This window comes from Microcaecilia unicolor, chromosome 5, assembly GCF_901765095.1.
Source record: "Microcaecilia unicolor chromosome 5, aMicUni1.1, whole genome shotgun sequence".
Taxonomy (NCBI): Eukaryota; Metazoa; Chordata; class Amphibia; order Gymnophiona; family Siphonopidae; genus Microcaecilia; species Microcaecilia unicolor.
In genome coordinates, this window is record NC_044035.1 from 268,131,895 (window position 1) to 268,148,891 (window position 16,997).

Sequence of the window (16,997 nt, forward strand, 5' to 3'; positions counted from 1 at the left end):
GATGTAGCATTTTCTTTATAAAAATTTCCTTAAAAATATATTTTTCCACACCAAGGGAGGAGGTTGGGTTATGACCGATGACTGAAGTACGGTGATTCTCTATGAGTAATTTCAGTAATTTGGCTGATTGTCACCTGTCTGAGGTCTTTTCCCCCCACCCCTTCCATTCATTTTTTGATATCCTACGTTCTGTTAGAATACATTCGCTTATTGACTTGTTGTATCTCACAAACCAAAGCGGAGTTTTCCCCTTTTGTGCCTGTTACCTTGGTAAATTAATGTGGCAAATTTTCCCTTGGCTGAATCTATGTTGACTCTGTCCCATTAAACTATAATTGTTTATGTGTTCAGTAATTTTGTTCTGTATAATAGTTTCTATCATTTTAGTCAGAACTGACATCAGGCTTATCAGTCCAATACTCAAAGGAAATGATATTCAAATTATATGTGCACTGTACAAGCAAAAGCAAGGCAAAGGAACATGCGTGGCACATGTGCAGAAGTTTCACAGTAAACACATTTGTGTGCACGCAGCAGGCAAACCTGACCGTGAAGTACACATCAGTGCTACACCTTTAAATATAAGCTTTTCAAGTTTTTTGTTTGTTTGTTTATGTGGAAGATTTATATTGAAACACAGAAAACAGGCACCAGTGTGTGCTTTCAATTTCGGATTTGCTCAAACTTGCACTCATTTACTGGTGCTTACAGGCTTGCATGGGCTTTCTCCCTCTTCCAAAAGACATCAAACCCAGCAGATTCTAAACTGGAAATCAAAAGAAATCCTCTGTTCAAACCTTCCACCGCCAGCTCAGAACTGGTGTTGTTTTTCCAGTGGTAAGAGCAGGGTTTGTACACTGTTCTCTGAGCATTAGGAAGGCATAACAATGTCATTAGCATACATTTGACTACATTTAAATACAATTTCCAGCTCTATCTGCCGCACTTATTGTTACTGCACTAAAGCCCTCTCAGTATTCCACGCAGATTTATATGTACACTATTCCCACGTTATTGGCCTTACTGCTGGCAGGTTTTGAAAATTGTCTTTTAAGGCAGTTACACACTATGTTATAGGGTGTAGTGCACTTACACATGCCACTTTTCTGTGCATTTGCACAGCAACTACATGTGCCCACTTACCCTGTTTGTGACTGACCAAAGAATGTGATCCCACCTGTCTTCTTTCATCATAAAAAAGTGTCCCTAGAAGATAGGCAGGAGGTAATATTAAGAGGGTAGTCAACTTAACCTGGGCAACACAAAGGAATGGGCAGCCATCTATGTTAATTTATTTATTTGACACATTTGTTATACCACCAGAGGCCTACACATAGGCACCAGAGCAGTTTACAAAAAGATCAGACTGTAAAGAGGAGAGTAGGCAGGGAGGAAAAACCATGTCATACTAAGAAAGGAAATAGAAAAGAGGTGGGTTTTTAGAGCTTGTTTGAAGGAAGAGAGGGTTGGCTGGTTCCTGATACAGAGTGGTAGGTCATTCCGTAGCTTAGGCCCCACATAACTGAAATCGGCGTCACAAGTGGTGGCAAGACATATGTTGTTGGCAATTGACTGACACACACACACACACTCTCTCTCTCTCTCTCTCTCTCTGCTGGAAAAGATGTGCTTCACTTTGAATTTTATTTAATGGATTAATTAGTTTGTACACTTTCCATTGGGAAGAGGAACTTGTCAGAGATGTCCACTGTCACCCCTGCTGTTTGCCTTTTGCTGAGAGAATATAAGAAAAGCCAGCTATAAAGGGGGAGATTCACATAAAATCACCTTCTGTGTAAAAAGATGATATAATACTGAACTTACTAGTCTACAGTTAACATTGCCTGTGGTGATAAAGGAATGTCAAGATTTCGGAAAGGCTGGAGGTCCCAAGATAAATTTGGGGAAACAACAAAGAGGCAACTGGTATAAACTTGTCTAGATCAGTAATAAAGAGTTTAAAAGGCAGCTTCCTTTTTTTTTTACTGGGCTCAAGAATTTAGGTGTATGGGTCCCTAACGTCTGGGCCAAATTCTACAGGTTGAACTACCTACCTTTATTTTGGAAACTGGAAACAGCAGGTAGAGATGGCAAGGCTGGGCAGTGAAAATGATACTCCCAAAAGTATTATATTTTTCTAAGCAATACAGTAGAGGTCCCACAACAGACATTGCAAAGGGTACAAAAATAGAGGTCTTTGTTTTCATATGGGGTAAGGGGCCACCAAGGGTAGCTAATATTTGATCTAAGAAGCAGGATGGGAGCATAGCCAACAGTTTGCTGTTTGATCTATTACTTGGCTTTACAGCTAACACATCTTTTAGAGTGGGTTCTGGGATGTGATAAACCTGTGTAATGATTGAAAACTTGTATTAACCCCTCACAAACAGTTAAGTGAAGGTGTGGAGGACAGTCTGGTTGAAAGGGGGATAAGGAAGGCTACTGTCATTGTTGGCCCCACTCAGATTTTCCACCAGAGGATAATGTGGCAGGTGGGAAGAAGGACAACCAACCACCTTTAGTCAGTTTATCAAAGATGGGAAGCTCTCGTTTGGTGAGTTAAATGAATGTAGTGAGCACTCAATTTCTTCTGTGTTTTATAAGTTCAACAAGATCATCCCTGAAAGTCCTTGTAACTTGAAGAATGGCCTATGATTATAAACAGGTATGAATATATCAGAATAAAGCAATTAGGGGCTCACAGTTTTACATCTGGATAGGAACCAATGGATTTAGGAAGTTCAGATATATACTGGGCTAGGAAAGAGATATAGGCAAAGAATTTTAAAATGGTGGTTAAAGATTTATGAACAGACAGGGCAGGCTTCAGTCTCAATACAGTTCAAGGAGAACTGCTATAAAGTCCTGTACCAATGGAACCTAACTTCAAGAAGGCATAAGGAAATGTGCCTGCTAGATTTGACAGAGGCAGGACAACCTCTCCAACATTTTTACACAGCTGCTGGGAGTCCAAAGATAAAAACTTACTAGAGGAGTATTGCTAAGAAAATTGAAGCAACAGTAGAAAGCAAAACAGCCTGATCACTGAAATACTCTTGTTGGGATTATACAAAGGGGGGGAGGAGGTGGTACATAAGCTTCACAAATTTAACTATGTATGGTATTGTTTCTAGATGTCAGACAGTGGCACACCATTGACATGTGGATGCCTATTCTGTGAATGCATAGGTAAACAGATTTAATCAATTGGTTTTAATGGAAAAGCTCAGAACCATCCAGTGTGAGTGTTATATCACATTAGAGGATATATATCAACCATTAATGAACTAAGTGAGATTATAGGGTAAATTCAGCTTGTTTTGGTGGTGGTGTGGGATAGGTATGTCCATAATTGGACATTGACCTGATATTCCAGGGGACTGTAATAACCAAATTTGCCATGAGATGCAGGGTTATACAGCTTGAGCAGGTGCAAGGTACAGGTGGGGAGCTGTATATATATATAAAAATATAAAGAATATATATTTATAATATATATATATAAATATAAAGAAAATGTACACTGTTGGAAACATTTTATAGATTTATTTTGTATTCATATTGTTTCAATAGTATAAAATAAATATATTAAAAAAAAATTGCTTCAAGTCTAATCACAGCCAGGCTATTTTATAAGTTTTATACCACCCACAAAGTCACAGCATGTTATATTCAGAAAAAAAGACCTCTTGACAATTTAATCTGAAATAACTGCCTTATCAAAATACTTAAAATACCTCCACAAGCACTTTAAAAGGTTGAGCAATTAAGGCTAGTGTTATGAAATATCTGTCAAATATAAAACAGAAAATTATAGAAGGCTGAAGACAATGTTTATTAATAAAATACTTTTCTTTTTATATCCTGGGCTGCCTTCTACTTAATTGTACTTCTAGCTCAACAAGAAGCAGGATTGGAACTGGTGCTACGAGCCATCATTTGGAACTAGCAGATTTTTTCATTTTATATTTCCTCCAGATTCTGTCCCATCATTGCAATAACAGTCCTCAGTTGGCAGCCACGCCAGGCTCCTTCTGGATCCCTGCAATACTGAGGTTGAAACCCTACCAGGCTTTGCCATTGCATAATAATTGTGGCCCTGTACCTGGGCTGCAAGGTCCTAGGGAGCAGAAGGCTGGAGTTGGGAATCAAACCCAGGCATTATCCAGAGCACCAACACTGCCCTACTGGGCAGCCAAATGAAATAGATCATAGCAAGAATACATCATTTACCGTGGGAATTCATCTACTATTTTAATCTCGGTAGAGTTTATACATTTCCAGTATATTGTCCATCAAAAGTTCAAAGAAAACCATAGGCTGTTTGCATCATTTCTATCAGAATTTATTCATTTTGTCACTCTTCACTATTCCAAAATGAACACTAGATCCAACAACCATTTACCTATTTGAAACACAACACGAGACATTTCAAGCTTTTTTTATTCAATCAGTAACTGTTTATGGATTAGCAAGCTGCTTGAATTAGGTGAACCTTGCAATTGCCGTAAGGATTTTATATCATGTGCCCTCCCCCCCCCCCCACAAGGAGACACCTGCAGCCCTAGAACAGAAAACAAAAGATGTCATTGTGCAGAAAAGCACCATGCTGTTGTCCTGCATCTAATTTACCACTTTAATAATCACCTAAGAGAAAAACATTCATGCTTATGCAGTGGTCACATAACTGGTATACAGACTTTATGTGTCCCTACTAAAATATATCAATATGATTTGAAGATTTTCCTCAACTCATTCTGTGCCTCGGGGAAAATATTTTTAGCATAAAGCCCATCAGATACAATGTAATTTAGTGCCAGTGCTAATGTAAATCAGCAAAACTGGATTAAAAAGGAAGCATGCAGCAGTCTGTATAGTTGGTTTTAAAATTAAAGCCCCTGTTATCTAAGGAATAAGAGCATGTGTGAAATGTCAATTGGACTGACAGACCTAGAACACCCTGCCTCAATGACATGCGATGACCTCCTGACTCTCTTCAAGTGGTTTTCCAACAAAGCCACATAAACACTCAGTTCCCCACTCAAACCAACAGACTGTAAGGCAAACATGTTCTTTCCTTGCTAACTGCACAGAGCTGTTCTTCCTCTCTAAAGTTGCATTGATAAGGCCCTTGTGCACACTGTACTGTAATGCTTATAACTTTACATATTGGTAATATTTTTTGGTGGCTAAAGAACAAAACTGAAACATAAAAAAAAAAGGATAGAAATTTAAGCAATTGCGAATCCACGTCACACTAAGTCTAAAGGCAGGCAGTGTTTTCCTGCTGCTTGACTCTCTCACTATCAGTTCTGAGAAGTTAAGATTCTGCCCTGTGCCGGTCACTTTTCAGGGCAGAAATCAGCAAAATGTTGGAGATTTTCCACATCATTGACAAAGTACATCCTCACTCCCACCCCTTTGAATCTAGTTTCCATAGGCAAGGGCATTACCTAAATATCAACAGAAAAGAACGCCATTTGTACAGAGTTCTTCTAACAACTGCATTTAGATTATTGGTGTATTATACTTTTCATCATTATGAATTAAATATTTATAAAAGTTAAAGAAACCATTACTGCATTAAAACTTACAGGCAAGCACAGACTGCTTCAGTTTACTCCAAGGAATCAACCTTGCATTAACAGACTTTAAATAGGATGACCAACAGCCTGGAGATATATAATAAGGTACAGATGAACACTGGTCACAAAGCCATCTAAAGGTACATACTCCTCCTTCTGTCAGCACATTTGTTACTGTGTGCTTACATATTAAGTCTAGACCATGCCTTACTGTTCGGCTTCTACCGCTTTTCAACTAGTCTGTACCATGCATCTTGTTCCCATCATATATCTGCTCTTGGTCCCTCAGCTATGTGGTAAGCCACATTGTAGAAAATCTTTAGCATCATATCTATGTTAGTTGAATGTTTGAATGCTTATTAGGTGTATCATTAGTATTATGCTAACATTGTATTATATCTCTGGTATTTGAATTCCAGTGCTGTTAAATGTACATATTTTTGATACTGTTTCATGGTAGTTCTATTAGGTTTCAATTTACTGTTTTCAAGTTTACCTCATTTATTACATTTATGTTCATTCTTGGTTATTTTACTATTGTTATGCTGTTAACAAAACTGTAAGTTTAATGCTGTACACTGCCTTGGGTGAATCTCTTCATGAAGGTGGTTAACAAATCCCAATAAATAAATAAAAGTCAATTGTAGATTTTGTGCATAATAATAAAGCTATCTCCCACACCCTTTGTAGAACTACCTCAGGGGTAAGAGGTTTTATGAACAGCACATACATAAAATCTGACCAACACATTTCACTTTTACAGAGAACTGGTGAAAGAATTTTCTAGGACAAGAGGTTTACAGCATGAGGCTCCTACAGGGGTGACCCTTTGCTGCAGCTGCCTTTCTCCCCCAACTCTTTTGAACCTGCTGTAGCACTCCATGATAAAACTGAACAAATGCACGAGGCATTCCCTCACAGAATGTACGTGCTGAAAATGATGCTGGTGTTGTACCTTCCCATGCAGGGGTCGTGTATCATTGGGGGTGGATCTGGCATTGCTTGCCACGGGCACAAGATGGGGGCAGGCCTGGTCTTGGGATTCATGTCTGCTACAAGTTAAGACAGCAGGTTGTTGCAGCGGGCAAGAAAGGGAGATGCTGGGCTTAGGAAGGGTGGAGGGGATGTGCTGTACAAGATGGGGCTGTAGGAGGGAAAACAGGGACACAGATGGGGGAGTGTTGTGGACTAGGGGTTAGGGCCTTGAGTCATCCAGGGGACTTAGGCAGGAGAAAATTTCATCATGAAAATGAGGGTGGACACAAAAACAAAATTAATTAAAAAAAAATTGAGATGTATAGTGAACGCCTAGGTGTGCAGGAAAAAGCTAGAAATGAGCTTGGGCCTACAGAATTACATCTGGAATTAAACTGGGCAGATGGCCTTTATTGTCCACATCTGCTATCACTCTATATAGTCTTCACATACATTTCTGTATAAGTGGTTACTGACCCCTTTGCATTCCGTAGTACTAAGCTGTGCTTATTTTTATGTCTGTAATGTAATTTCTAGCTTTGTTCATGAATTTAAGGAGTATCTGGAATCTGAGTACAGATACTCTTTCAATTGAAGGAGGCTACAAAGTACATTCCAGGCACAAAAATAAGCACAACTGAGTACTAGTAAATGCAAAGGACCAACAATCAAAAGCATACCAGCAATATTCAATCCTCCAGGATACATAAGAAAATAACATTCCCTTGTTTTTTTCCTATGTAATTTCTAATAACAAAGATAACATTTGAAAGGGGGCACATGAATTAACAATGTGAAAACTCCATTGTTAAAAAGGATCATTATTTTTTTAGATCTATTAGAAAAGTTGTATTTAAAAAAAGGTACAGGATATTTAAGTTGCAAGTATGAAGAATAGGTGAGATGGGAGTACCAGGCTCTAGCCCTCATTTATTGGGACGCAGCCTACTTTAAGACCACCTTTCTGAACTTCTCATTGCAACATTGCATACAGTGGATCGCAACATTCTATCCATCTGTGTTAGCAAAGCCTTCACGAGGTCTTTACAAATACTGAAGAGAGGTTGTGAAATGCTGACGTTCTACCTTTACTAAGGGGCCCTTTTACTAAAGCTGCAATAAAAGGGGTCCTGCACTAGTGGTGGTGGCTGTTTTTGCTGCACTCCAGGGTCACTTTTACCATAGCGGGTGAAAATAACCAAAACTGAAATGGCTGTTTGGTAAGTTTGTACTCGCCACGTGGCCATTTTGGGGGAGGGGAAACACTTATCACCACTCATTGAGGTGGCGGTAAGGGCTCCTGCAGTAACCAGGAAGCATGTGACGCTGCCCAATTACTGCCGGGTAATCGCCTGCGGAAATATTTTTTCAATATTTCTGCTAGCGCCAGAAATGGTGTGTGTGGGGGGTGGAACTACTGCTGGCACCCGCGTTGGGCCAGTGGTAGTTCCGGGTTGCCACGTGGCAACTCTTTAGCAAAAGGGCCCCTAAATGACACGGAAGTTTGCAAAATCCTCTCTCAGTCTAAAAGCAGTGCTGAGGTGCTAAAATTCATACTGCATCCTCAAAGGCTTATCTATCCCATACAGAACGTGGTTAAAGATGGAAGGTTTCAGATTTTATATAAACCAGTTTGACTAGCCCCTTAAACACATATTTGATCTTTGACATTTTTCACATGGACTAAGAGAAAACAAAAAATAACCTCACGCCTAAAAACCAAACAAAAAACTCCCCACCCAAACCTAACACTTAAAGGATATAGATAAATATGACAAAGAAACAAATGAATAAAATAGTTTATTAGAAGCTTTTTTTTTGGGGAGGGGGGAGAGAGAATAATGTTTAATAGATTTTAAAATGATACATTAAACATTCCTAAAATGCTAAAATTCTAAGGTAATGCATCCTGGGACCATTACAGCCAGATTTACATCAACCTGTTTAAAATTAATTGGCATGTGAAAGTTTAATAAGCAGACTGTGAATGTACTTTGAAAGGTATTACAATCTGATGTCCTCCAGGTATAAAATACTGTACACTTCAACAAGACATACAGGGCCCTGTTTACTAAGGTGCACTAGCGTTTTTAGCGTTTATTCCTATGGGCGTCTCTAGCATTAGCGTGCGCTCTAATAACGCTAGCGTGCCTATAGTGTGGCTCAGTAAACAGGGCCCATAAGCCCTATGACCTCTCTTTTTTTTATCCTCATTTTCATCTGTTGTAGTTGGTTTTCTGTACCCAATTCAGAATTTGGCACTTTGCACACAAAGACCCAAACAAGCAAAAAGCATGTTCCAGGCATGCTAGCCATCAACGGAGCTAGGGGCCTTTTACTAGGTAAGCTGCGCTAAGAAATGGCCTCAGCATGTCCTTAGGTGGGACTTTCCAATGTGCTAAGTCCATTTCCAGTGCACCCATCAAACAGGGCTTCTTCCTATTTGTTTTATTTCTGGCCGTATGCTAAAGTTGACATTAGCGTGCGGCCATTTAAAAAGATCACCACGGGAATGCTTACCACCTCCTATTTAGGAGGCATTAAGAGCTCCCGCGTTATGGACATGCTACCCCAGAGAGTACGCTGGTGACGTCAGCGCACTGGCTGGTTAGCGTATCCACGCCCCTGCTACGGCCCCTCCCCAAAACATTAAAAAAATACATATATATACACCAAGTGCTTAACCAACTTGGAACACTTTAGTGTGTCCCATATTAAGCCATTTTTGCTGCAGTAGGAGCATGCTAACCCCATAATGCAGCTTAGTAAAAGGGCCCCCTAATTTTATTTTATCCAATATGAAATTATGTTAATACTGTTCAAAGAACCATTTTATGTCAAGCTGCTGTTTTAAAAATGTATATTAAAGTGTTTTAGTATCTGATCTGATGCAGAATTAACACATTTTGTGACACACAGACATACATGAAAAAAAGTTTCATTTAACAAACATACATACTATATATACAGAAACCAGAAAGCTTCATAAACTGAGGTTTACAGTGTCCGCATTCAGTTTGCCACTACTTAAACTGTGGATCATAGCAATCATATGGGAATGCTTGTTCAGCTCCTCTTGCTGTGCTTTCAAAATGGCCTCCTTTTCTTTCAAAAACGCTTCTAATTGTGACTTTTGACCTTCTAGTGAAGATGTCTGGAAAATAAAAAATATCCACAATTTAGGATTTGACCTCACATCAGAGAAGGACTGTCACAGCAATGCCGGGGAGAAGATGGTAGAAGGGCTAAAATAAAGGAAAAATTCACAGGTATTTGTGAATTAAGGTTCATGTCAAAAGAATTCCCGATTCCGACTAAGCAAGACGAAACGTCTGGACCAAAACATCGTGTAGCATTTACCAATGGGAACAAAACTGGTAAGGCTCTTGTATGGGTTCTTTTGAGTGTATAGAATTTTACAATGCCATTCCAGTCAGAGGGTTACAAAATTATCTAGACCCAACTCCATCCAAACCAGATGTTTAAGCTAGTCCTTCTGCCTCACATCTGAAGGCGATACTAATACCTGTGCTCTCCTTGTGCCAGTGAGCGAAAAGGAGGTTTTTATCACAATTTCAAGTGTTGAGACCTCTGCAGTTTAAAAACAAAAACAAATCCCAAAACAAAAAAACCTCAAACTTTAAAAACTATCATTGTTCAAGGTCCTCAGAGGAAATGGATCAGTTTTCTATGCACCTTTAAAGGTCTCTAAGGTCCTTCCAAGGAGCATCCTAACTGTGCCCTTGCCATAGGAAATCTTGCAGACATATAGCAAAACACCTTCTCAAAAGCAGCACCTACACTCAGACTCACTTCCCAGAAGGGTAGTTTTGTGTTAAGGGCTTAACACAAAACTACCTCTAATTCAGGAATCAGGTGAAAGAATGGTTCTTCTCTTAAGCCTTTAATGGGTAAAGAGACCAACTAGCTAGTCACCCACCCCTGAGATCATCTGCATACATTGCAGGAGTAGCTTACCGCACACACCTTATGCAAATATAACTTGAAGGAAAAATTCATGCTGTCACCTTCTTTTATCTACCTCATCTCCTTTGTTCACTCCTATCTTGTTTGTCTACATATTTCCACCAATGGTCCATCTAGCTCAGTATCCTGCTTCCAACAGTGGTCAATCAGAGATGTAGCTAGGTGGGTTGCCAGAGGAGTGGCTGCTCCCCCAAATGGACTTCCAACGGCGCCTATTGTTCATGTGATCTGTCACATTTAAAATACACATGGGCGCAGTTGGCAGTCCGCTCTCTACTCCCCCCGTGCCCTCAACCTGCTAAGCTACAGTGGTCAATCCAGGTCACAAGTACCTGGCAGAAACCCAATTAGTAGCAACATTCCATGCTACCAACCCTGGAGCAAGCAGTGGCTTCCCCCATGTTCATCTTAATGTCTTTTAAGATGCTTTCATTTGTATTGTGTTGACATCATGAACATTATTACTATGAATATTTTACTGTACTGTTGAATGTGTACTATACTGACATTATCACATCATTGTTTTATTGATGACTTCATTTGTTTGTTTCTAAGTTTACTTTGTAATAGTGTATTATGCTGATATTTGAGCATTTTATTATGGTCATATTTTCACTATAATTGGAAAAAAATATATATATATCCAGTTACACTTGATGTACACTATCGTGGGTGAATTTCTTTGAAAAGGCAGTAAATAAATTTTGTTTGGAGGAACAAGCAATAATATTTTTAATAACCCATTTAATGATTCTGTCACCAATATGGGATATGACAAAGTGGAAAAGAACAAACAATTAATCCTCTCAAATTCCCAGTAAAGTTCTTTCATTTTGGCACAGTTGTTATTTAGTTATTTTAGTGGTGAATAAAATTGGACTTTGTGAACTCTTATCCTTGCGATCTGCTCTCTCTCTCCATGCTGGATTTTATGGATCATTTGCCTACTTGCTTTCTTGGACTGTTAGTATCTGTACCTCCTACTTACCCAAGACATTCTTAGTAATGCCAGTAAAAAGGAGAAAAAAAAATCTGGTGTTATCAATACATAAGCTGACAGTTTCTTACCCTAATACTGAGCTCTTTTCTTGCTTGTTCAGTTTTGCTCATCTCTTTTCTGAGAATGTCAATGGTTTCCTCCATGTCTACGTTTTCTTTCTCTGCTGTTTTCAGCTTGTCTTCCAAACTTTGTATTTTTTGTTGAAAACCTATTACAAGAAAAAGAATGGGTAATATTAAACCCCTCCAGAGCGCAACACTCCCCCTCCCCCCCCCATCTCATTTTCAAGAGATGGAATGAGAAAAAAATTCAGAAGTGCTAATCTTACGAGTCAGGCACTGCTTTCAATCATTGGCTGACAGGTACTTGAAGCAGAAGGGCACTGAAACAGAGGACTAAGGGAAAGTATTCTGGTGGAATCTAAACTAACTCAAGATACTTGGCCCTAAAAAGGTAGTAGCTTTTGTAAGTTGCTCTTGACGAATTCCATAAAAAAACCAGAGTTAGAAAATATACTGTAGTTTTATTAGCAAACACAAGTCCAAATTACAAGGTATACTTGAATGAATATTTGAAGAAAAACAAAAACAACAATAAACTGTTAAAGTTACTCAGGGTACTGCAGAGCAAAGAAAATTTTGGACAGACATCCAGACTTCTCTTTCTCCTACAGCAGATGAGTTCTGTACAAGGTCATAGATCAATGTCAAACCAGGAATTAGTTTTATACATGTAACCCATGTAGCCAAAGGTACAACCTGACCCACACTGCATTGAGTCACTTTTTTCTCACCTTATTGGGCATGTCTTCCCTTTCATATAAATGTTACTTGAAGTATCTCTAAGAACACCCCTCAATAAAAGACTTACATTCAATTCAGTGCAAAACAGTTTTCAAAAACCAGCAACCTACTCAATATCTTGTTGTCTTTGTCCTGCAGGTCTTTGGTCAATTCTCTTCTCTGACCTTCTACTTCTTCCAATAGAGCAACTGTCCTACAATGTAAAAACAAACAAAAGAACAGGAACAAAATTAAAGAAATAATACAATGTGGAAGGAAGAATAAATCACTTCTCCATAGGATGGCAGAACAATATTTAGGAAAATGTTTGCTATAACAACCTTAGGGCTCCTTTTACTAAGATGCTAGTGCATGCTTACCATGGGACGTGCTCAGGCATCCTATAGTAAGTTTGAGATCTATGTTTGCAAACTCTTACTCTATTACCTATATGTTAACCATGTCTCTGACCTCATGTGCAACTTTCTTTAAATTAGTCACCTTACTTTCTAATTTCTTTTACCTATCTATAGGTTCCATCTTTGCTTATACCCTACAGTCAATTAAAATGTTCTATTACGTATTGTGCTGACACTAAGTAGTATACTATGCCATACTTTGTACTGTTATTTGAATATTTTTACTGCTGTAATTGTCTACTGCTCATGTTAGATTTATTCTTACTGTACACCACCTTGAGTGAATGCCAGGTAGTAAATAAATCCTAATAAATATCTACTATAATAAAACTCACCCTCAACGTTCTGAGGACACTGACGTCAGTGAAGCCAAGCCCTGACTTCCTTCAAAAAGGTTCGAAGTTTCGTGGTGGTGAAGCCACCAAAATCACTCCGGGCCCCGCCCTCGAGGGCGGAGCTATGGCAGAACAACGAAGGGGTTGGCAGGGAGGGAGGCAGGGAGGTGGGGGGAATCGCTCCGGGCCCTGCCCTCGCGTCAAATGTCATGACGTTGGGGGCGGAGCAATGGCAGAACAACAAAGGGGTTGGCCAGGGAGGGAGGGAGGGGGGTGTTGGCGACGAAAACCTTGCTAGCGCCCGTTTCATTTGCTCAGAAATGGGCCTCTTTTACTAGTATATATATATATATATATTTTTTTTTTTTAACATTTTTTCCACAGAGGGGGTGTGTTGGGGGGGAGGGAGAGAATGGGCATTTCTGCGCTGATCAGTTAGCACAGCTATATTATTGCACACAAACTGATTAGCACAGGATAGGCATGTGTGCCCTTACCACCTACAAAGTAGGTGCTGGAAAGGGCCATGTGCTAATCTTTGTTAATGGCCACGCACTAATGGTAAAATTAGGGCAATGGCTATTAATTGAGAAAATGGAAAAAAATTGGCCATTTTTCAGCTGAAGTAAAAATCAGCTTAGTACGCAGCAGAGACTTGTGTAAGAAAGTGCTATGGCCACTTTTTAATACAGCTTGGTAAAAGGGCCCCTAAGCCTGGAGAAATGTCTCCAAAAACTTGCACTACTCCCATGTCCCAAATGGTAAAATTATGTATAATCATACCTGATAATTTTCTTTCCATTAATCATAGCTGATCAATCCATAGACTGGTGGGTTGTGTCCATCTACCAGCAGGTGGAGATAGAGAGCAAACTTTTGCCTCCCTATATGTGGTCATGTGCTGCCGGAAACTCCTCAGTATGTCGATATCAAAGCTCCATCCACAGGACTCAGCACTTAGAGAATTACACCCACGAAGGGACACTCTGCCCAGCTCACCACCGCCGAAACGGGGGAGGGGAATTAACCCAGCTCATCCCCACACAAGTGGGGGAGGGGAATCCGTCCAGCTCATCCCCGCGGAGCGGGGGAGGGACACCACACCCGCCGATGCGGGGGGATCTGGCTTATCCTGCAACCGCAACCGCGGGAGGAGCTGACTGACCCTAACACCGCCGAAGCGGGAGGGGTACAAAACTGCCCTACAGCCGCACGAAGCGGGAGGGAGTGCCGGCAGAATTTTAAGTCTCAATCCAGCCCCGTAAAACGGAGGGGAGAGGAATGCAGCAGCTCACTGTAACACAAACTCGTCTTAACTCTTGAAGAATCCAAGTGAAAAAACTTGAACACGAAGTCTTTCTGAAGTAACTGAAGACTAAACTTGAACCTGAAATGCAACCAGAATAAAAACAATACAGATATCTGGGAGGGGCTATGGATTGATCAGCTATGATTAATGGAAAGAAAATTATCAGGTATGATTATACATAATTTTACCTTCCATATCATCAAGCTGATCAATCCATTTTACTTCTAACTTCCAGGTACTGGGACTGAAGAACCAAGCTCCTGCAAAAAGGACAGGTTTATTCTGACCCCTAAATCCCATACTTCTCAAATTGGCTGGCTTAGGTACTGGGACTGAAGAACCAAGCTCCTGCAAAAAGGACAGGTTTATTCTGACCCCTAAATCCCATACTTCTCAAATTGGCTGGCTTAGGTACTGGGACTGAAGAACCAAGCTCCTGCAAAAAGGACAGGTTTATTCTGACCCCTAAATCCCATACTTCTCAAATTGGCTGGCTTAGGTACTGGGACTGAAGAACCAAGCTCCTGCAAAAAGGACAGGTTTATTCTGACCCCTAAATCCCATACTTCTCAAATTGGCTGGCTTAGGTGAGAAACTACCTGATATTTTGTCCTAAATATTTAAGGCTTGTTGCTTAATCAATTTAATTAGCACTGGGAAACCTCTTTCTGTCTTTCTTGCTTTCTTTCTGTTCCTGCCAAGCTCTGATAAAGGGGAGGGGCATTTTTACATAGCTGAAACTGCTAGAATTATTGGCAATATCTAGATTTATTCAAAAAGAAAGTTATTAATATCTAGGGTAGTTTTAAAAGTTTAATAAACTGTAAGGTCCTTGATCAGACACTACCATTTGGGTCCATTAAGCTACAGAATTCCCTTGATAGCAGCACTTAAGCTGACCCATTGGGACTTAAGCACCCCCACAGCTGGGGGCAAGCAGGGTTGGACTCAAACTAAAGGACATACCAATTTTACTTCTAACTTCCAGGTACTGGGACTGAAGAACCAAGCTCCTGCAAAAAGGACAGGTTTATTCTGACCCCTAAATCCCATACTTCTCAAATTGGCTGGCTTAGGTGAGAAACTACCTGATATTTTGTCCTAAATATTTAAGGCTTGTTGCTTAATCAATTTAATTAGCACTGGGAAACCTCTTTCTGTCTTTCTTGCTTTCTTTCTGTTCCTGCCAAGCTCTGATAAAGGGGAGGGGCATTTTTACATAGCTGAAACTGCTAGAATTATTGGCAATATCTAGATTTATTCAAAAAGAAAGTTATTAATATCTAGGGTAGTTTTAAAAGTTTAATAAACTGTAAGGTCCTTGATCAGACACTACCATTTGGGTCCATTAAGCTACAGAATTCCCTTGATAGCAGCACTTAAGCTGACCCATTGGGACTTAAGCACCCCCACAGCTGGGGGCAAGCAGGGTTGGACTCAAACTAAAGGACATACCAATTTTACTTCTAACTTCCAGGTACTGGGACTGAAGAACCAAGCTCCTGCAAAAAGGACAGGTTTATTCTGACCCCTAAATCCCATACTTCTCAAATTGGCTGGCTTAGGTGAGAAACTACCTGATATTTTGTCCTAAATATTTAAGGCTTGTTGCTTAATCAATTTAATTAGCACTGGGAAACCTCTTTCTGTCTTTCTTGCTTTCTTTCTGTTCCTGCCAAGCTCTGATAAAGGGGAGGGGCATTTTTACATAGCTGAAACTGCTAGAATTATTGGCAATATCTAGATTTATTCAAAAAGAAAGTTATTAATATCTAGGGTAGTTTTAAAAGTTTAATAAACTGTAAGGTCCTTGATCAGACACTACCATTTGGGTCCATTAAGCTACAGAATTCCCTTGATAGCAGCACTTAAGCTGACCCATTGGGACTTAAGCACCCCCACAGCTGGGGGCAAGCAGGGTTGGACTCAAACTAAAGGACATACCAATTTTACTTCTAACTTCCAGGTACTGGGACTGAAGAACCAAGCTCCTGCAAAAAGGACAGGTTTATTCTGACCCCTAAATCCCATACTTCTCAAATTGGCTGGCTTAGGTGAGAAACTACCTGATATTTTGTCCTAAATATTTAAGGCTTGTTGCTTAATCAATTTAATTAGCACTGGGAAACCTCTTTCTGTCTTTCTTGCTTTCTTTCTGTTCCTGCCAAGCTCTGATAAAGGGGAGGGGCATTTTTACATAGCTGAAACTGCTAGAATTATTGGCAATATCTAGATTTATTCAAAAAGAAAGTTATTAATATCTAGGGTAGTTTTAAAAGTTTAATAAACTGTAAGGTCCTTGATCAGACACTACCATTTGGGTCCATTAAGCTACAGAATTCCCTTGATAGCAGCACTTAAGCTGACCCATTGGGACTTATAATCCCACCCACCCTCCCCACAACCCACCCACCCCAGGGTTTTCTACACCTTTATAGACAAACCAAATCCTCGTTAACTTTACTCCTCAGTCATACACAGGCAGTCTTGCAGGCTATTACTCCAACATAGTACACCTGTTCATACCCATTTCAACCAATCAGGATGACTTTTATTCTCTGCAATAATTGTGCTGCTTTAGTTTCAAGGCAAATCATCTGGAAAC

At 39.9% G+C, this 16,997-nt stretch overlaps 1 protein-coding gene across 4 annotated transcripts in view; it reads right to left on the reverse strand.

Annotated features, from left to right (window-relative positions):
- Positions 1-8,377: 8,377 nt before the first annotated feature.
- CIP2A (cell proliferation regulating inhibitor of protein phosphatase 2A) overlaps positions 8,378-16,997 on the reverse strand; it is a 105,704-nt gene continuing 97,084 nt past the window's right edge. For all 4 annotated transcript variants that reach the window (XM_030204178.1, XM_030204177.1, XM_030204179.1 and 1 more), the window contains 3 exons: positions 12,461-12,543; positions 11,616-11,755; positions 8,378-9,714 (listed from right to left, as the gene is read on the reverse strand). In XM_030204178.1, coding sequence (XP_030060038.1) covers positions 9,544-9,714; positions 11,616-11,755; positions 12,461-12,543 — 394 coding nt within the window. In that variant the 3' untranslated portion in view covers positions 8,378-9,543. The remainder of the gene's footprint in view (positions 9,715-11,615; positions 11,756-12,460; positions 12,544-16,997) is intronic.